This window comes from Sus scrofa, chromosome 12 (assembly GCF_000003025.6).
Source record: "Sus scrofa isolate TJ Tabasco breed Duroc chromosome 12, Sscrofa11.1, whole genome shotgun sequence".
In the NCBI taxonomy this organism is placed as follows: domain Eukaryota; kingdom Metazoa; phylum Chordata; class Mammalia; order Artiodactyla; family Suidae; genus Sus; species Sus scrofa.
The window spans coordinates 33,542,677-33,561,406 of NC_010454.4; the positions used below are offsets into that span (position 1 = coordinate 33,542,677).

The following is an 18,730-nucleotide window of genomic DNA, read 5'->3' on the forward strand; positions in this document are numbered from 1 at the left end:
TCTTTTTTTTTTTTTTTTTCCTAGCCTTGCGTCCCACATTAGGTGCAGGTACCATTTAACATTTGGTGTCCGTGGAGGAGAAGCCCTTGCCTAAATTGAGAACATGCCAGATCTGACTTGTTAAAGCACATTTTATACATGGACATACCTGGCAGAACATTTCAGAAAGGCTGGCCCTATTTGTTACATCTGGGAAGGGACCTTGAACGTTGAGATCAAACTTGAGTTGCCTGAGATGTTACCAAAAGCTGGGTTAAAAGCCTGAGAAATGAGTGATTCGTAGATAGGTGATTAATCATACTTTTTTCCCTCCTCTCGAAGTCCTGCAGTTGACGCCTCCTTTTCCATTTCTCCCCAGATTGACCCCAAAGTTGCATTTCCTCGTCGAGCGCAACCCAAGGTAAGTAGGAGAATTGGTTGATGGGTTTTTGCACTCAAATGCTTGCTGAATTTCAAGTTTCAGACTGAACCCTGGCAATGAAGCCTTGAAAGCTGGCGTACACCGTGTCTTCAGGGTATCAGTGTGTGGTTGAGAGAGGCCGGGCTGGGCCGGATACTCTGTGAGATAACCGTGTGTGTGCGTGCGTGCGTGCGTGCGTGTGTGTGTGTGTGTGTGTGTGTGTGTGTGTGTGTGTTCGTGCCCAAGCGCAAGCTAGCCATCCCCAGGTGGGTTCTGATCGTCCAGCTGGGGACAGGGACAAGCCTGCTCCTTCATGAGCAGACATAGATCTGTCTGTTGCAATATTTCGGCAAGGTTCTATTTATTTTTTAAGCATTGCTGAGATCGGTCATATCAGGAAAAGTTGGATCTTTCCTCATGACTCTTCTTTGGAGGGTACTCTTTTGAGGCCTTGCAACTTGGAGATTACAGAGAGGACTAGAATTTCAATAAAAGGCTTACCCTTTCTTGGAAGAACAACTTTGTAGACCCACAAAGCCTTCCATCTGACAGAGGACGCGATGGATGTGTCGGTTTCAGGTAGGTTGGACATACCTGGGCACTCTTGAAACCAGCACTGCCGTTCTTTGGTGCAAGCGCTGGTGCCTGCGTGGAGAAGCGCTGGACGTGTCCCCTTGTCAGAGTGGTGCCACAAGCCTTGCTGAACGACCCGAGATAGGCCTTCCCTTTTTCCCCCAAGTGTGTAGTTAATGTAGTTCTCCCTGAGCTCGCCAGGTGTGGTCTCGAGAAAACAGCTGCATGAAGCCAAAGGTGAACTTGAAAGGGCTTCTGGCTTCCATGCTACATTTGCACTTCTTAATTATACGCTTTTCTTCCCTGTGTAACATGGGAAGAAAGACTGTTTCTGCATCCTGTGGCCTGGGCACTCTTTCAGGGGAAAGGGGAGAAGGCGAAGTGTCTGATCGGAGGTCAGAGAGGGCAGGGGCTGTGGTTTTAGCAAATTCAGTTTATTTCTTTAAGCGTGGTCTCCTGGAAGTGGAACCTTTTGGGTGTGCAAAGGGAGAAATGGTTTTGCACGTTAATGAAGAGAGAGTTGGCGGTTGTGGGTCATAATTTGGAGCATTTCAGGTTGGGGCCATACGATCGCTCCCTTTCTCTTTCCCTCTGTCTCTCTCGCCCCCTCTTTTTCTTTCTTCCATGTAATGCTTTCTCCTTCTTCCCTCCCCTTCTCTTTTTGGAAGGAAACACAAATCTAAACAAAAATAGGGAAATGTTTTCTTTCAGCATTTTTTCTTTAATGCTTTAGCTGATAGGCGTTAGTAAACCAAAGAGGTTACACTGTTTCTGTACCGAGCACAAACTTTGGGACCCTCTTAAGTGTTTAAAGGTTGCTTTCCAAACTGTGTGTGATCCTTGACATTTCAGAAGGCTTCCAGAATTAGCAGTGTTTCCTGAGTTTGGAAGAAGTGCTGTTTCTTCCATAAGTGTGAATCTTCAAATTTCCAGGTTAGTCACTTGATCACCCAGAACTGGGATCAGATTACCCTAGACGGAAACTGGAAAAATCCCTGACTTGGTCAAACCATGGGTTTGACCTGTTTTCTCCTCTCTCTCCCAGCTGCCCCCACCCCTAGCTTTTTTTTTTTTTTTTTTTTTTAAACCAGTGCTCTATTTTAATATCCTCTGGCGTTTGGTTTTTCAGTGATGCGTTCAACTTAAAAAATGAGACAGACTATTTCTTGAATGCGTCAAAGTGTGTGCATACCCCACCCCTCCCGCCTTCTGAATTGGATGTGAATTAACAGACGTTTGGATGTGAGCTAACATTCAACCCGTTGGGGAAGGACATCTGTCCATTCAATTCTAGGGGTTTTGTAAGGACACTTTTTATGACACGCCTTGCTTTTTTCAGCGAACTTTCCTATCCGTTATTGCCACCCGAATCCCAGGTCCTGCAGCACTGAGTTAATTGTCTCGGTTTGCTCATCTATAAAATGGGGGGATGACTTGGCTCCCTCAGAAGGTTGTCGTGAAGGGTGAAAGGGCCTGGCAGAGGGGGAGGGCCTGGGGACCCATCACTCTCGTTGATGGTGTAACCACCTTTCTTGTTGTTGTTGTTTTCAAGCTGAGCAGCTTGTCTTTGGATGCCAGCTGTGCCCCTCGTTATACTGTGTGACTTTGGGCAAATCAGTTAGCTTCTCTGAACCTCCGTTTCCCCATCGCATTGAGTTCGGGTACAGATTCAATCAATTAACAACGGTAGGGAGTTCCGTTGTGGCTCAGCAGTAATGAACCCGACTGGTATCCATGAAGATATGGGTTTGATCTCTGGCCTTGCTCAGTGGGTTAAGGCTCTGGTGTTGCCGTGAGCTGTGGTATAGGTTGTAGATGTGGCTCAGATCTGGCGTTGCTGTGCCTGTGGCAGAGGCCGGCAGCTGCAGCTCTCTTTCCACCCTTCGCTTGGGAACGTCCATATGCTGAAAAAAAGCAATCAATCAATCAGTCAATCAATAAATACAAGGAAAGGTCAAATGCCTGAAAGAAGACCTAGCATAGCGTGTGTGTTACGTGCTGTTTTTATTATTATTTTGCGAGGTCCTCACAGCGATCCCAGGAGAGGATTGAGTCTGTGTGCCAGGCACTCTGGTAGGGACCTGAAGTGTGTTCACTCACTCAGTCTTCGCTTCTGCCCTCTGAGCATTAGCTCCATTTTCTAGGTGAGGACGCAAGGCCCAGGTGCATTGAGAAGTAGTGCGATCTGGCCCTGAGCTGGGCGCTCTCCCAGTTCCTGTCGTGCGGGGGCAGCGAGGGAAGGGGAGGAGGAGGTGGCTCGGACAGTCAGCGGGCTGCAAAGAGCAGAATCCCAGCCAGCGCCTCGGGACCTTGAAGTTCCATGGTTGGGTAATTCGCCCAAGCCCTGTGATGTCACCCTATTGTGTGACACTGTCTGGCGTGTGTCTCCATCTGAGCCCTCAGGGCACCTCTCAGATGGTCCTGGGGTTGCTCCACAGTGAAGCAGCTGGGGGATCAGCGGGGTGTGGTGCTTGGGAGTTGGGGCAGGTTGGAGAGAGAGCGTCTTCCTTGTTAATGGCTATTTCCTCTTAGAATTTGAGTCTGGCCAGGGGGATTTCAGACCGAAGTTAGTAGTGGAGGCCAAAGCCTGGCTGGCTGGAGCGTAGAACTTCAACTCAAGCCTTTTTTTGTTTATCGTTTATCTCCCTGCAGTTAAATGTGTGTGTGTGTGCGCGCACGCGCATGCGTGCCAGGGCCCCAGGGGCAAGGTGAGCCGTGCCCCTCCTCGGGGACCCGGTGCAGGGCTGGTAAATGGTGTGTCCGCGTGCCTTCCAGTTCAGATGCATTTCTCTGCTTTCTGGCGGTCCCTCCTTGCTAACGCTCGCCAGAGAAATACTCCGTGCAGGTGTTAAAACAAGACCGGTGGAAAGAAACAGTAACGTCACACGAAAAGAAAACCCGTGGCAGGGAAGAACAGCTTTCCTATTAGGACTGTCATAATATTCTGTAATGCATCATATAAATAAAAATCTGTTTTGACCAGAATTTTAATGAGAGACCAAAGCGAAGGTTTTGAATCCTGCCGTGCATCTCTCTGTCTGGGCGCCAGAAATGGTCACATCTCAAGTGAAGTATAATGGGCATTATTAACTAGTCGAGGGGAGACTCTTCGGAGACTAGTGGCCATTAATTAGTGAAGTACATTTTGATCAGAAGCAGCTAAGTCTGTCCTGTGTCTCTCTATTTCTCCGGGTGATTATTTCATTTTGTAAAATATGTAAGAGTTCCTCCCCCTCCCCCACCTCTATCTTTAAAGATTAAAACGGTCATGCCGCTCGAAAAAGATGACTTAATTTGAAGCCGCGGGAGAAGCGAGGATGATTGGGATCGATCATGTCATGTCCTTTCGGCAGGTCCTTTGGGCACACGTGTTGCCTGCCTGGAAGAGTTCAGCTCAGGGTTCGTGGGTTCTTTTTCTTGTGTGGAGGAACCAGCAGACTGCCCATCTTGGGCCAAGAGTGAGTCTGGGCGTAACTCACCCTCTGCCCTAATGATCCTTGTGTGTAATAAGGCACTCCTCGCTCTCCCAGTTCTCATTTTCCTCCTGAAGTTTTAGAGGCCAGTATCTGTGGATCAAGAGGGATCTCATTCCCTCAGCCTGTTTGCAGTGCCCTTCTGTCCCAGCTGAGTCACCTCAGCCCCTGCAAGCCTGTTGCCTCCCCTTTAAAACCTGGATCGTGGGGTTGCCCTCCACAGATGCATTTTCAAGAGGACCGCTGAAGTCGTTGCCGGCAGCCTGGCACCGAATAGCACCCGGCTGATACTGTTAGAGAATTATTTTTGTAGACTCACAAGATGATGATGGTGCAAATGACATAAGGAAATTCTTCATTGGAATGGAAGCCCTCTGACGGCAGGGAGCTGCTGATGGTTGGTGTCGGGTTCCTTAAATGAGTGAGTTGAACCCAGCCTGCCTTTTTCTTTCTTACTTTTTTTTTTTTTTTTGTCTTTTTCTAGGGCCGCTCCTGCGGCATATGGAGATTCCCAGGCTAGGGGTCCAATCGGAGCCGTAGACACTGGCCTATGCCAGAGCCACAGCAACACTGGATCTGAGCCACGTCTGCGACCTACACCACAGCTCATGGCAACGCCGGATCCTTAACCCACTGAGCAAGGCCAGGGATGGAATCCGCAACCTCATGGTTCCTAGTCGGATTCGTTAACCACTGCGCCACGACGGGAACTCCATCCAGCCTGGCTTTTTCACAACTTGGGGAAGTTGTGAAGGTTGCTCCTGGCACAGCGAAGTGGTGGCACGGTTGAGCTAGAAGCCAGGTTTTCCTGTTCCCTGGAAGATGCTCCAGATGGGTGCAGGGCAGCCCAGGCGTTTCATACACGCACCTCCTGTTCCGGGGAAGTGGTTTCTTGGCAGCTTCTCAAGGGCGATGGGTGAGTTTTCGACATCTGGCCTCCCCCCCACTGTGGTGGGTCAGGTCCTTCTAGTGTCTTGCCATCTTGGATGCTCTGCAGCTGGCATCTAGGCAGCTACAGTTAACCGACCTGCTGGTGGGTGTCTGTCCCCAGCAGGGATGTGGCGGGGCGTCTGCAGCCCGCATCCACGGCAGCGGGGGCCTTGGGGGATTAGTGGCTTAGCTTCTTTCTTGTCAAGGCGCTAGGCTCCTTCCTGCATCCTCGGCAGCAGCAGGTGTCAGCTTGGGAGGAGGGGCAGCTCGTCCTCCAAATGTCCTTACCCTGGATTTTGCCTTTCCTCACATGCTCTCATTTCAATGTTAAGGCCAGTCTGCCCAGCTGCTGGAGGGCCAGTGCTCTGTGTCAGATGTTTTGGGCAGACAGGTGAGACTCCTCTTCCCCTCGGGGAAGACAGGGGGAGGAGGGCTCTCTGAGGAATCATTCTGGGTACCCCTGGGAGCTGCATCCATGCTTTGCGTCCTATTTCGTATTTTTAAAACTGCACATCCTCTGGCTGAGAGTCACATAAATGGGAGTTGTAGTTCAGCGGGTTAAGGATCCAGCACTGTCACTGCAGGGGCTCGGGGTCGCTGCTATAGCGCAGGCTCAGTCCCTGGCTAGGGAACTTCCCCATGCCGTGGGCGTGCCAAAAAAGGGGGGAAGCTGTAGATCCTCAGGTCTGTCCTCTTGATTGGTCTGGGATGTTCTTTTACAGAGAGCTCCTTTCGTTGTTTTTAATGGCGTGTACCTACTCTCTGGGAATTTAGGAAACCCTTGGTCTCCTGATGCCTACTGGGCAAAATCTAAACTCAGCCAGGTCGGAAAGGTCCTTCAAGATCTGTCCGGGGAAGTTCCCGTTTTGGCTCAGTGGTTGACGAACCCATGAGGATCGGGTTCGATCCCTGCCCTTGCTCCGTGGGTTAAAGATTCGGTGTTGCCGTGAGCTGTGGCATAGGCTGGTGGCTGCAGCTCTGATTGGACCCCTAGCCTGGAAACATCCATATGCTTAGGGTGCGGCCCTAAAAAGACAAAAAGACAAAAAAAAAAAAAAAAAAAAAAAAGATCTGTACGGGGATCTTCCAGCTTATTGCCCGACTTGTCTAAGCTTTTGCTGCCTAGAACCAGAGTGCTCTGCCTTCTCTGAACACCTGCCCTTCTGTGGATCCCCCTCTGCACGGGCCTCCTTCTCTCTACCGTGCAAAACAGACCCTTCTTTCAGAGCCCAACTTCGTCACAATCTTTTCCACGGAGCCATCCCTGCTCCCTCTGGGGCGTAATACCTCTTTCTCTGGATTTCCGCAGCACTTTACCTTTTCTTTGGTTATGGCTCGTCCGACAATAACAAATGAGCAGAAAATGTATTGTTACATCCACTGGGCCTTGTGCCAGGAACTCACTCCTTCATTTATTCACCAAATGTTACGGAGCACCTGCTGTGTGCCCGATGCTGTGTGTGGTTCTGGGGATGGTGCGGAGAACAAGACAAAGTTCCTGGCCTCGTGGGTCTTTCCCTCTAGTGAAGAGGGAGCCGGTGGGCAGGTGTACAGCATGCCGGCAGGTGTGAAAACCTCCGCGGAGTCAAGTGGGTGTGGGCTGTGCCTTTCATGCATTCACATGCCCCTTCTAGTGTTCAGTAATGATGTACCAGGTCCCTGCTCAGCACCAGGGACCATGTGAGGTGCTTTGTGCGGAGTTTTGTGGTTCCTTGGGTTCACGTCCTAGCACCTCTCCTGGCCAATAGAACTAAAGGCACAAGCATAGAACTAAGAGCACAAGCGTGGAGTTCCCGTCGTGGCGCAGTGGTTAACGAATCCAACTAGGAACCATGAGGTTGCGGGTTCGATCCCTGCCCTTGCTCAGTGGGTTAAGGATCTGGCGTTGCCGTGAGCTGTCGTGTAGGTTGCAGACGTGGCTCAGATCCTGCATTGCTGTGCCTCTGGTGTAGGCCGGCAGCTACAGCTCTGATTAGACCCCTAGCCTGGGAACCTCCATATGCCATGGGAGCGGCCCTAGAAATGGCAAAAAGACAAAAAAAAAAAAAAAAAACCAAAAAAAACCACAAGCGTGTTTTATTAATAATAATGAAAACAACGTTTAGCTTTTAGTAGTGCTCTTTTGCATGCTGTGATCTCCATTTAGGTAGAATGAATGCGTGATGACAAAGGAGAGGACACAGTGCTTGTCTTCAGGGATCTTACCTCTGGGTTGGGGGAGCGGTGCCCCGTGTGTTACAGGAGGGGCTGCCGTAAGCACAGGGAGAGAGGTGGGCAGTGTGTGTAGAGGAAGGAGGAATGAAGGGAGCCCCTTGGAGGAGGTAGTTTTTGCCCCAGCTGCTGAAGAACAGGTAGGAGGGAAGAATGACAGGAATGTAGTTCTTCCTACCGGGGGCCAGGAGGTCAGGACGGGCAGCTGCAGCAAAGGGTGTGTACAGCCGGATGCCGTGGGATGCAGCCTGGATGGCAGGCTGGGGCCAGCTCACAGGCGGACCTTGAACGCCAGGCACAGCCCATGCGTCTGTGCTTGAGCTGGCAGGCGCCGGGGAACCTGCTGTGTGTGTGCAGGATCACGGGCCGCTCCGTATGAATGGAGCTCTTTGGGACCAGTGGAGACGCTGGGGTCCCCGTGAGGACCGTGGCTGTGCAGTTTCTTGGAGAACGGTCCACCCTGGACCTGTGCCTCGAGTGGGATTCGTACCGCATTCTCTCTGGCTGCCGACCCTTCTTTAGGAGGGATGGTCTGGGCCGATACCACCCTGATGTTTGGGGTGTGTGGCAGCTACTGAGAGCTCTCGTTTCCACCATCTCCCCTCCCTTTTTCGCTTCCTTAACAAGGGGCCGTGCTGTAGACAGAATTCCACACTTCGGTTCTTTGTCCATATCTAGGTTGTGATCTTGACCTTACTGTCTGTAGACATCGAGATGTCATTTCTTTGTTGGGGATCACTCATTGTATGACACTGAGGCCTGTGCCCTGTGGTTCAGGGGATCCTGGCCTGTGACGACATAGGTAGTATCTGCTTGGAGTCACCTTTGAGTGGCTGCCTAGAGGGAGGCACTCGAGGTTTTGGCATCACCGGCTCTGCCTTGGGTGTGAGACAGTGTGGTCTTGAGACTGAGCACCGTGTGAGACCGTGTAGCCACAGCTGAAGGTGGTTGGTCCGTGTGGGGTCCCCTGGGCCCCCAATGTAGCAAGGTCCCTGTTTTCCTCTACTTCAGGGGTCGATAGCATCAGATTCCCCGCTCTCTGGGAAGTTATTCTCAGGGCGGGTACTTAGCTGCTATACTTCTTTATTTTACTTTGAGATCTTGTGACATCAAAGAGGAAAATCCCAACTCAGAATAATGGCGGTCACATATTGTGTGTCAGTATGTTCCAGGAACCGTGCTAAGCTTCTGTCTACTTAATTTTTTTTTTTTTTTGTCTTTTTAGGGCCGCACCTGCGGCATATGGAGGTTCCCAGGCTAGGGGTCAATCAGAGCTGTAGCCTCTGGCCTGCATCACAGCCACAGCAGCGTCAGATCTGAGCTGCGTCTGTGATCTACACCACGGCTCACGGCAACGCCGGATCCTTAACCCACTGAGCAAGGCCAGGGATGGAACCTGCGTCCTCAGGGATGCTAGTCAGATTCATTTCTGCTGAGCCACGATGGGAATGCCAATATTTTTTGGCGTTTCATCCTTATAATGGGCCTGTGCAGTAGTTCATATTCTCTCCATTTGACAGATGGGGAAGCCGAGGCCAAGGACGATAAGCTTTCCTAGGGCCACAGAACTAGTAAGGATTGGGGTTGGCCTTGGGTGCAAATCTTTCTGAATCCCAAGTCCTTGCTCTTTTACCCACTCTGCCCAGCTGCATCTGACACGAGTGGGTAGATTTTTAGGTTCTTGGTGCTTTGCCTGACTGCGGTAACATGCTCAGGCTGCAGAAGAGCCTGCTCTGGCCAGGAGGCTTCAAGTTAGTTTCCATTGCCTATTTTTTCAGGATCTGTTTGGCACAGGTAAATCCCACTTACTGGCTAAGGAGTTTTAGGTCACTATGATTTCGTGCCTCCATTTCTTCATCTGGAAAATGGGGACTCTTCACATTTCCTACATCCTAGACCTGTTAAGGGAGTTAAGTGGGTTAACACAGATGAAGGGCCCAGGGTGATAGCTACACATAGCGGGTCCAGTGGAAGCATTTGTTATCTGTTGCTGTCCCCAGAGATGGCACTGCCCTGGTCAGAAACGGCCTTACCTAGCAGCTCGTGCCTTGATTGGTACCGCTGGCCTTTTCTAAGGGCGACCGATAGAACAGCGCGTTGAGATTTGGAAGATTCTGTGTCAGGGGCTCCGTCTGCTCCTGGGGTCCCGGCTCCCTAGGGGGGAGAGCGTGGACCCTTTATCTGGGAGGGCTGCTCCATGGGCACTGGGAATGCATTTCCTTTTCCGCGTCTGATGCCTGTTTTTGCTGCTTCTGAGAGTGGAGTCCTGGGGAGCAGCCAGGGCACAGCTAAGACCCGCTGTGTGAGAGGTCTCCCTGGGTGCCTTCTGTCTCCTAGTCCTGGTCTTTATCCGCCTGGGGGTAGTTCCACCAATGACTGATCTGAAAGCCTCACATTCATTTATTTGTCACTGGCTGTGACAGGCAAGTTAATGCTAATGGATTCTTTTTTTAGCCTGTTGTCTGGGATGGGTTTCTCCCAAATGTCCTGAAATCTAAAGCATTAGGGGAACGTGTAACTTTTATGGCAGGGGAGGATTTAAAAGATAAATAGGGTTTTGGACTCGAGGGCCTCACATTGGGACGGAGTGGCCGAGAAGGGGATGTTGGGCCAGCCCAGAGTCTTCTTTTTAAGATAACCACTCAGAGCTCTAAATTGCTGTTTCTGTTTCAATTATGTGACAATTTCAAGGGTTTCGAAAACTCTAATAAAATGGTCTTGATGATGCATTCTGGGGAGAGAGTGTTTTAGAAGATCCAGGAGAATAAATTCCTTGGGGGTCGAGAGAGTCTCTCGTTGCTGCCACCCCAGGCCTTCTTTCGTCTGGGTTTTTACATTTTTATTGTTTTGAAGGGCAGAAAACCGTGTTGGAATGTATTCAGGGCTTCATTCATATCCTCCACTGAAATGAATTATTCTCTTTGGGCATTTGCAAATAGACGGGCCACTGCAATCACTATCACGCTCTCTCTCTCTTTTTGTGAAAGCCGGCCTGTTGTAAATGACTTTCAGAACATAGTTTGTGTGTGTAGTGATTTTGAATAAAGCAGCAAAGAGAAGAAACTGGAGGAGGGAAAAGTGTGAGCTGTGAGGCCCTATCAAAGTTTTTTGCTTTTCTCCAATCCAAGCTTTTGATAGTTTCCCAAAGGACAGCAGTTGACGATGGCAGCCGGCTTCAGGCTGCCTGCGGGAACAGAGTGCCGAAAGACCTAGTGTAGCAAACTGTGATGCTAAGTGACATTAATGAGGTGGCCGCTCTGATGGGAGGGAGGCAAGGGTCCAGCGAGGCTGGGGTTCCCATGACTTGCTTTCAGCTGCGTGTGTCTCCTTCTGCATGCACGTGTGGGTGCCTGGTGGGGGTGCACGCGTCTGCCTTTCCTGTCTTCCAATCAAAGCTTTTTTTTTTTTTTTTTTGCCTTTTCTAGGGCTGCTCCCGCAGCATATGGAGGTTCCCAGGCTAGGAGTCCAGTCGGAGCTGTAGCCACCCGCCTACGCCAGAGCCACAGCAACGCGGGATCCCAGCCGCATCTGTGATCTACCCCACAGCTCATGGCAACGCCGGATCCTTCACCCACTGAGCGAGGCCAGGGATCGAACCCGCAACCTCATGGTTCCTAGTCGGATTCGTTAACCCCTGCACCACGATGGGAACACCTCCTCGATTAAAGTTTTAACACCAAATGTTGCTCAGTTGGTTACAGTATTCTCCACTCTCGAGAGTCCCATGTAAAGTGAGTGTTCTGTTCCCACCTCCTGAAAAGTAAAGCTTTCAACAAGAAGGATCTTGATACTTCTCAGTATCTGGTGGGGCCCTGTGGCTGGTGAGGCGGACACCACAGAGCTGGGTGCTGTTGGAGCACGGGGGGCCCAGAGTGTGAAACGTCAGTCTTCAGCTCTGAGCTGGATTCCAGAGAGGCGGGAAGAGAGCCCCTGTGCGAATGGCTGCTGCTGCTGCTTTTTTTGTTAAGGCCCTAGCCTGATAATATTTCCTATTGATGGTTTAAATGGGACGTTGCAGCAACTGCTTCTTAAATCTTTCAGTACCTTGGAACGTGTCTGTGTCTCCCTGTTGCTCTTGGTGCAAGAATTTCTAGTTACTCAAGACAAACTTCAGTCTTTGGGGTCGATTACCTGGGAAGGTGGTAAGGACCCTGGGTCTTGCTGTGGATGGGACCTTGGGAGGGCATAGCTGGCCCTGGTGACAGGAGCGTCCAGAAATGAGGCCGAAATTGCCATCTCCTTCCTCATTGTGGTGTTGGTCTGAGTCTTCTAAAGAGTGATGGGCACGTGTATGACACACTGAGAAATCTTAAGAAAAAAACTTTACATGGGGCCTGGAGTGGGTGGAAATACAGCGTGTTGATGGCATATCTTTTACCTGGGGAGCATGGATCAAATTAGGACGCTTGAACCTCGGAAAAGATGGGCCTGCAAATCTCCACAAGACTCCTCCATGTATCTGTTGCCTCTTCTGTTTTCAAAGCAGATAATTGGTTTTAGTAAGAACTTCTGACTTGATTAGGGGGCCCTTAGGAAATTAAAGTGTGTTTGAATTTCACAAGTATAATTTTAATTATACAAATTTTGCGTTTTTCACTAGGGAGCCAGGTTCAGAACTTGTTTTCCTGTGCTAATAGGGGTAGTAAAGCTGATTATGGCAGAAGGCCTCCCTTAAATCGCTTGGAAAATAAAAAAAAAAAATCCCCGGATTGGATCATCGTGTTTCCCCTGCAGCACACGATGTTCAGGTTACCGTCCGCGCCTGTCGCCATCCTTGTTAAAAATGGCTTTTTTTCACTGGATCCACACAACTGTAGAACCTGACTGACGTCGTGGGGAGTGGGGCGGTGGTGGGGGGGAACCTCATTACAAATTTTTCTGCTACACTTGCCGAAAGAATTCAATTAGAGTTCTTCGGAGCACACGTCCTGCCCGGGCAGCGTGCGTTTGGCATGCTGCCACGCTAGCATGTGGCGAGTGCCTTTATCGCCACATCATCCTGTTTGCTCAGAGCCTGTGCATTCACAGCGTTCGTCCTCCTGGCCGCCCTTCTTCAGCTGTGACCCTGGTGGATTCAGCCGAAGGTACCGCGGCATCAGTTGAATCAGCCACCGGAGTTCCTCCCCAAGCTGTAAAGAGATGATGGAGTGCGGATGAGCAAGGCCCCCTGGGCATCCCAGAGGAAAGACTGATTGTGTTTATGGGAAATGATTGCGCTCCAGGGCTGTCCAGACAAAACCCCCAAGTGTCGACAAGTGCTTCGTGGGTTTGAGCTCAAGCATCCTCCAGCATCTCCCCCTGTGCGGGGCCTTGAAAAGCCACCGAGGGACCAGCTCCTTGGGCCCTCTGGGCTCAGGTATTGACAGGAGAGTTTGAATAGGATAGTTATTCGCTCATGAGAAATCATGAGACCAGCTTGTGAATGGGGTGGGGTGAGGGGGGTCATACAGATTTAGGGCTGAACATAGTGGGAGAACAAGCTCCACATTGTAGGCCTGATCCCCCACCCTGCATTGAATCCAGTGACTCTGTTATTTTTCTTCCTTTTTATGGAGGTGGTACGGCTTAGCGTTCGTTGGAGCGTGGGTTTCGGAACCAGGCTGTCTGAGTGAATCCATGCTCTGTCACTTCCCAGCTGTGTGATCTTCAGCAAGTTATCTAAATATTCTGGGAGTTCCTGTCATGGCTCAGTGGTAACGAACCTGACTAGTATCCATGAGGACTTGGGTTCGATCCCTGGCCTCGCTCAGCGGGTTCAGGATCCGGTGTTGCTGTGAGATGTGGTGTAGGCCAGCAGCCATGGCTCTGATTTGACCCCTATCCTGGGAACTTCCATGTGCTGCAGGTGCGGCCCTAAAAAGCAAAAAAAAAAAAAAAAAGTTAACCAACTTCCATTTAAAATAAGTAAATAAATATTCTGTGCCTTAGTTTGCTTATCTGTAAAATGGAGCTCATGTCTCCTCTCTGGGGGAGGATTACAGGAGTTAATATTTAAAGTGCTTAGGACAGGAGCTGCTGTTGTGGCGCAGCGGGAACAAATCTGGCTGGTATCCGTGAGGATGCGGGTTCGATCCCTGCCCTCACTCAGCGGGTTTCGGAGTCTGGCATTGCCGTGAGCTGTCGTGTAGATCGCAGACCCGGCTCGGATCTGGTGTGGCTGTGGCTGTGGCGAAGGCCAGCAGCTGTAGCTCTGATTTGACCCCTAGCCTGCGAACTTCCATATGTCACAGGTAGGGCCCTAAAAAGCAAAAAAAAAAAAAAGTGCTTAGGACGATGTCTGGCACGCAGTTAAGTGCTATGATGTGTGAGTTACCTTATTGTCAGGAAGTGTGAGACCCCATGGCTGGTTTGGCAAAATGACTGCCTTGGTAGTCGGAGGATTGTTTTAAGGGCAACAGTCTTCTGCTTTACTGTTTTTTTTTGTTTGTTTGTGTGTTTTTTAAAACATGGTACTTGAGGAGTTCCCGTCGTGGCTCAGTGTCTAACGAATCTGACTAGGAACCACGAGGTTGTGGGTTCGATCCCTGACCTTGCTCAGTGGGTTAAGGATCCAGCGTTGCTGTGAGCTGTGGTGTAGGTTGCAGATGTGGCTCGGATCCCGCATTGCTGTGGCTCTGGTGTAGGCCAGTGGCTATGGCTCCGATTAGACTCCTAGCCTGGGAATCTCCATATGCCTAGGGAGCGGCCCAAGAAATGGCAACAAAAGACAAAAAAACAAAAACAAAAACATGGTACTTGAGAACCACAAATGAGCATGTAACCCGAATGTGTGCTTGTGTGTGGATATATATGACTTGAGTGAAAATGCATGTAATTTGGATCCAGACAAACATGAAGCTTGTGGATTGGAAGGAGCATGGCCTTTGGACTCAGAGGGACCTAGTTTGAATCTCGTTGCCACTAACTCTGTGATTTTAGTGTTTACACTTTTCTGAGCTTCCGTTCTGCACTTAGAAAACTGGATGGTAGGGTCATGGGTCTGAAGTGAGACACTGTAGATGAGCCACCTGCTGTGTGGTTGACACTTTGAACATGTTAATTCCTTCCCTCACGACTGGGGATTTTTTAAATTAAAAAAATTTTTTTTTTTTTGTATCTTGAAACTGAGAAAGATGCAAAGTGTTTTTGCTCTTGCAGGGGATGAGCATACCTGAAAGTCAGGTGGCACATCCTGAGTGTGCTGAGCAGAGAGAAGCAGACAGTAAGAGGGGGATGGTGGTATCCTTCATTTTTCTGAATTTTTTGTTTGTTTGTTTTTTGTCTTTTTAGGGCTGCACCTGAGGCCTATGGAAGTTCCCAGGCTAGGGGTCCAGTCGGAGCTGTTGCTGCCGGCCTGCGCCACAGCCACAGCAACACGGGATCTGAGCCGTGTCTGCCACCTCCATCACAGCTCACGGCAACACCGGATCCTTCACCCACTGAGCGAGGCCAGGGATTGAACCCATGTCCTCATGGATACCAGTCGAGTTCGTTAACCGCTGAGCCCCAATGGGAATGCCTATCTGAATGTTCAAGGTTAAGGCAATGCTTTAATTTTGTCAGGAATCTTAGATGGTGTCTGAAAGCTTTGGAAGGTGGGTGTGTTCCTCTGACATGTGGTGGGCACTAGAAGGGCAGGCTGGATGGCGAAGAGGTTGGGGGGTCGCTTAGAAGGAGGGAGTGACTTCAGGGAAAGACAAGCTCCCAGCTACGACGAGGACCTTTGGGAAGAAGGGAGAACATCGGGATGGCAGGTGTTACTTTTCACAGAACCTTTTACCTGGGGACACGGAATATGAGCTTTTGATCCATGCACCCCTGGCTCCTGTCATGTGAGTGGCAGTCCATTTAGCAGAGCTCCAGGAAATGCCTGAGGTTCCCAGCCATGGCCTGGTGGGTCCCTGGCCCTCAGATCTTCTTCGAGGGCTCAGAGAGCCCCCAGCATCTCGGGGCACCTACCCTCTGCCTGTCCTGGTCGCCTTGCTCATTTCCAGATTATTCACCTCCGCTTTATGATCTGCTGGGTGGCATCGACCCACGGGGTGTTTCCAGAAACGGGGAGCAAGATTATGAGTGGATCCTGGGCGGAGTGAGTGTGAGTGTGCAAAGGATGGAAGGGGGTGGCCCGGAGGAGGGAAATAGTAGTAGATTACATTGACTAATTATAGGGAAAAAGCCATATTTGCTGCTCCATTAAGTGATCGCTAGGCTATGAAGCAGTTTATTGTAATTAATGCAGAAACAGCAAATAAGTGTTGGGTTAGGAGTGGAGGGTCTCCAGGCACCCCTCCCCTCTCAGTGCCCTGCGTTCACTGCCCCCATCATCGTCCTTTAGAGTCTTGGGGGCACCCACCTCTGGAAGGGCTGCGGTGTGGAGTCTTTGACGAGTTTTCTGCGGTTTATCTCGAAACTAAGGACAATCTCTTCTTGCCTGATCTCCTTCAGACTCTTCTGTAAGGTTTTTTTCCTTTTTATAAATATTTTCTAAGGATGAAGGAGGAGGGACAAAGCCAGGCCATCATTGCTATTCTTGCCACAGTCATTTTAATTTCGGCACATGAAATTGGCAGGTTACACGTCCAAGTCCATGGCGCTACGGGCCGTGTGGAGTGGTGATTGCTTTCCTTGATTTCTTGTTCAAATCAGCGGTGCTCTTAATTTTCCAGATGAAGTAAGAAGAAAATTGGAGACTCCCCTCCCGCCCTGTGTCTCTTCATCCAAGGTTTTCTGAGCATGACTCTGATTTGGAGGGTTAATATTAATTAGGCGACAGTTTAGACCTCGGTGGCTTGATGAGGGAGCTTGTGACAAACGTGGCTCCTTTTTGCATGTGGCTGCTTTGGGTGAAAGTTTCTGGGTTTAATAGCCAAGGGAATAAGTAGAGAGAGAAAGGGATGAGAGCCTGCTTCCTAAAGAGCTGCAACAGGTTCTCCTGGGCCTTCAAGGAAGAACAGAACTAGAGGCGGGCATCTGAGCCCGGAGGAAGCTCTGACTCCATCTGCCCAGCCCTGTCTCCAGCAGCTGTGTGGGGCCAGGACCGCTTACCGCTGCCTCTCTTTGCCTCAGTTTCCTTCTCTCTAAGGGAAGGTCACTTCTTGGATGTCTCAAAGAGGCATGACTCATTTCCTTCGTTTCCAAATTGGGTGATGCTTGAATTTCTCCGAGGCCGGTGCCCTGTTTTTTGGTGCCAGGTCCCAGACAGATGCTTCGTTTTGTGCTGAGGCTCCAGGTCCTTGCCTCCAAGCCTCATCAGTGCTGACTCGGTCTTTTGGGAGAGGGTGACAGAAAGGACAAGGACGGAGAGAGCCAGGGAGCTCCACTGTCCAGTTAGGGGCGGGGGAACCCTAGCGAGGATGTGACCTGCCTGCTTCAGGAGGATTGTGTTAGGATCTTTCTTCTTGCGGGGGTGGCAGGGGCAGGAGGGGAGGACGGCCGACCTGGGTGGGAATGTTCCGGGTGCAGTGGGCAGGCCTGGCTTCTTGTTCGTAGCGGGTGCTGATGGGCTGAACTTGACCTCAGGCCAGTTGCTTTGCAGCTCCAGGCCTCAGTCTCCTCATCAGTAGACAGAAGAAGGTTGGGGGAGGATGTGGTGGAGACCAGCTGTGCTTAGGGTTTAAGAGCACAGGCTTAAAACTTCTGGCTGAATAATTTCCTAGCTGCGTGACCTCGGGAAGTGATCTGTAAGGTGAGAGGATCTAGGACCAGTATTTCCCTTACAGGGTTGTTGCTGGGATTGCCTGAGAGAGTTGGGAAAGGGCTTAGCCTGGGAGTTCCCGTTGTGGCTCAGTGGAAACAAGCCCGACCAGTATCCATGAGGACTTGGGTTCGATCCCTGGCCTTGCTCAGTGGGTTCAGGATCTGGCATTGCCGTGAGCTGTGGTGCAGGTTGCCAACGTAGCTTGGATCTGGTCTTGCTGTGCCTGTGGTGTAGGCCAGCAGCTACAGCTCTGATTCGACCCCTAGCCTGGGAACGTCTATATGCCTCGGATGCGGGCCTAAAAAGTCAAATTAAAAAAAAGGGCTTAGCATGGTGTCTGAGGGGTGGTTGGCCCTTGATAGGTGGGAGCTGCTTTTACTGCAAATGGCTGCTTCCGTAGGAAGGTGCCCGAGACATTCGCCGAGGTGTGGAGTAGACGGGCCACATCAGGAAGACCTCTCGACTTCCCATGATGACTTTCTGATGTGGACAAAGCCTCCCGCAGATGGAGCTTTGTGGTCAAGGAGGCGAGGCCTCCCTGAAATGCCTGGACTGGGGCTTAGGTGATGTCCTTCTGGGCTGTGATCTGGCGCTGCAGATGGAGAAGGTCTTGGCGTTGTCCAGGGCGTGGGCCCTGGCTGTCCTGGGAGCCCTGCAGGGCAGAGCAAGCTGTGGGGTGGGCCCGTCTGCTTTCCCCAGCGGAGGCTGCCGCTGCCTGGGCCCCAGACGCCAGACAGCCGCATGGGCATGGGGATTGCATGCCCCCCCCCCCCATCGCAGCCACTTCGCTGCAGGAGGAGGGAGAAGGAGGGCCAATGGCCAGGGGACGTGGAGACTCACAGTAGCTTTTGGAAGCCCACATCTGGTACTCCCTGAAACTCCCGAGGCCTTGCTTGACTGAGGCAGGGCTGATCAAAGGCCATTTGCGATTTCAGAATGTTCTCGGTGTGTTGGTCTGTCTGTGGATTGCTTCTCCCACTGTTCTCTGCCCTTGGTGAGGTGGTTTTCAGTACCTGTTTGGCATGCCTGGTGTGTGCAGCAGGAATGTCTGAAGTGGGGGCGGGTCCAGCCCTCTTCCACCCCTGCCCCCTTGGAGTGGTGGACCTGGGGCTGTGTGGCCACCACGGTCCCATCTGCGGCAGCCTGGCTGTCCTCTCAGGGGCAGGCCTGATTAGCTATTGTAGATGCAGAAGCCTTAGGAGGTGATCGTGTTATCTTTTTACTGTCATTCCCTTGAAGGGAAGGTGGAAAGAGGGAGCGTGGCAAAAAGCATCTTGAGGGGAGGGGAAAAAGGGGATTTATGCCAATGGGCACAGCCTTGGTCGTGTACTAGACAAATGCATGTCTCTCTTGGGGCGACCTCAGGCCCTGCAGGCTCAGACACGGGCCCTGCCCTCCCAGTTCCCAGGCTAGAGGGAGGCAGGTGTATAAACAAGGCAGGATGGGGCCAGCGGCCCTGCTTGGCTG

At 51.0% G+C, this 18,730-nt stretch overlaps 1 protein-coding gene across 14 annotated transcripts in view; it reads left to right on the forward strand.

Moving 5' to 3' along the window:
• Nucleotides 1-18,730, forward strand: part of MSI2 (RNA-binding protein Musashi homolog 2-like) — a 437,683-nt gene that overhangs the window by 5,514 nt on the left and 413,439 nt on the right. For all 14 annotated transcript variants that reach the window (XR_002336815.1, XR_002336816.1, XM_021066173.1 and 11 more), the window contains 1 exon segment: nt 359-400. Coding sequence is in view for 12 of the 14 variants with exons in the window: in XM_021066173.1 (XP_020921832.1) it covers nt 359-400 (42 nt within the window). In the remaining 2 variants the exon portion in view is untranslated.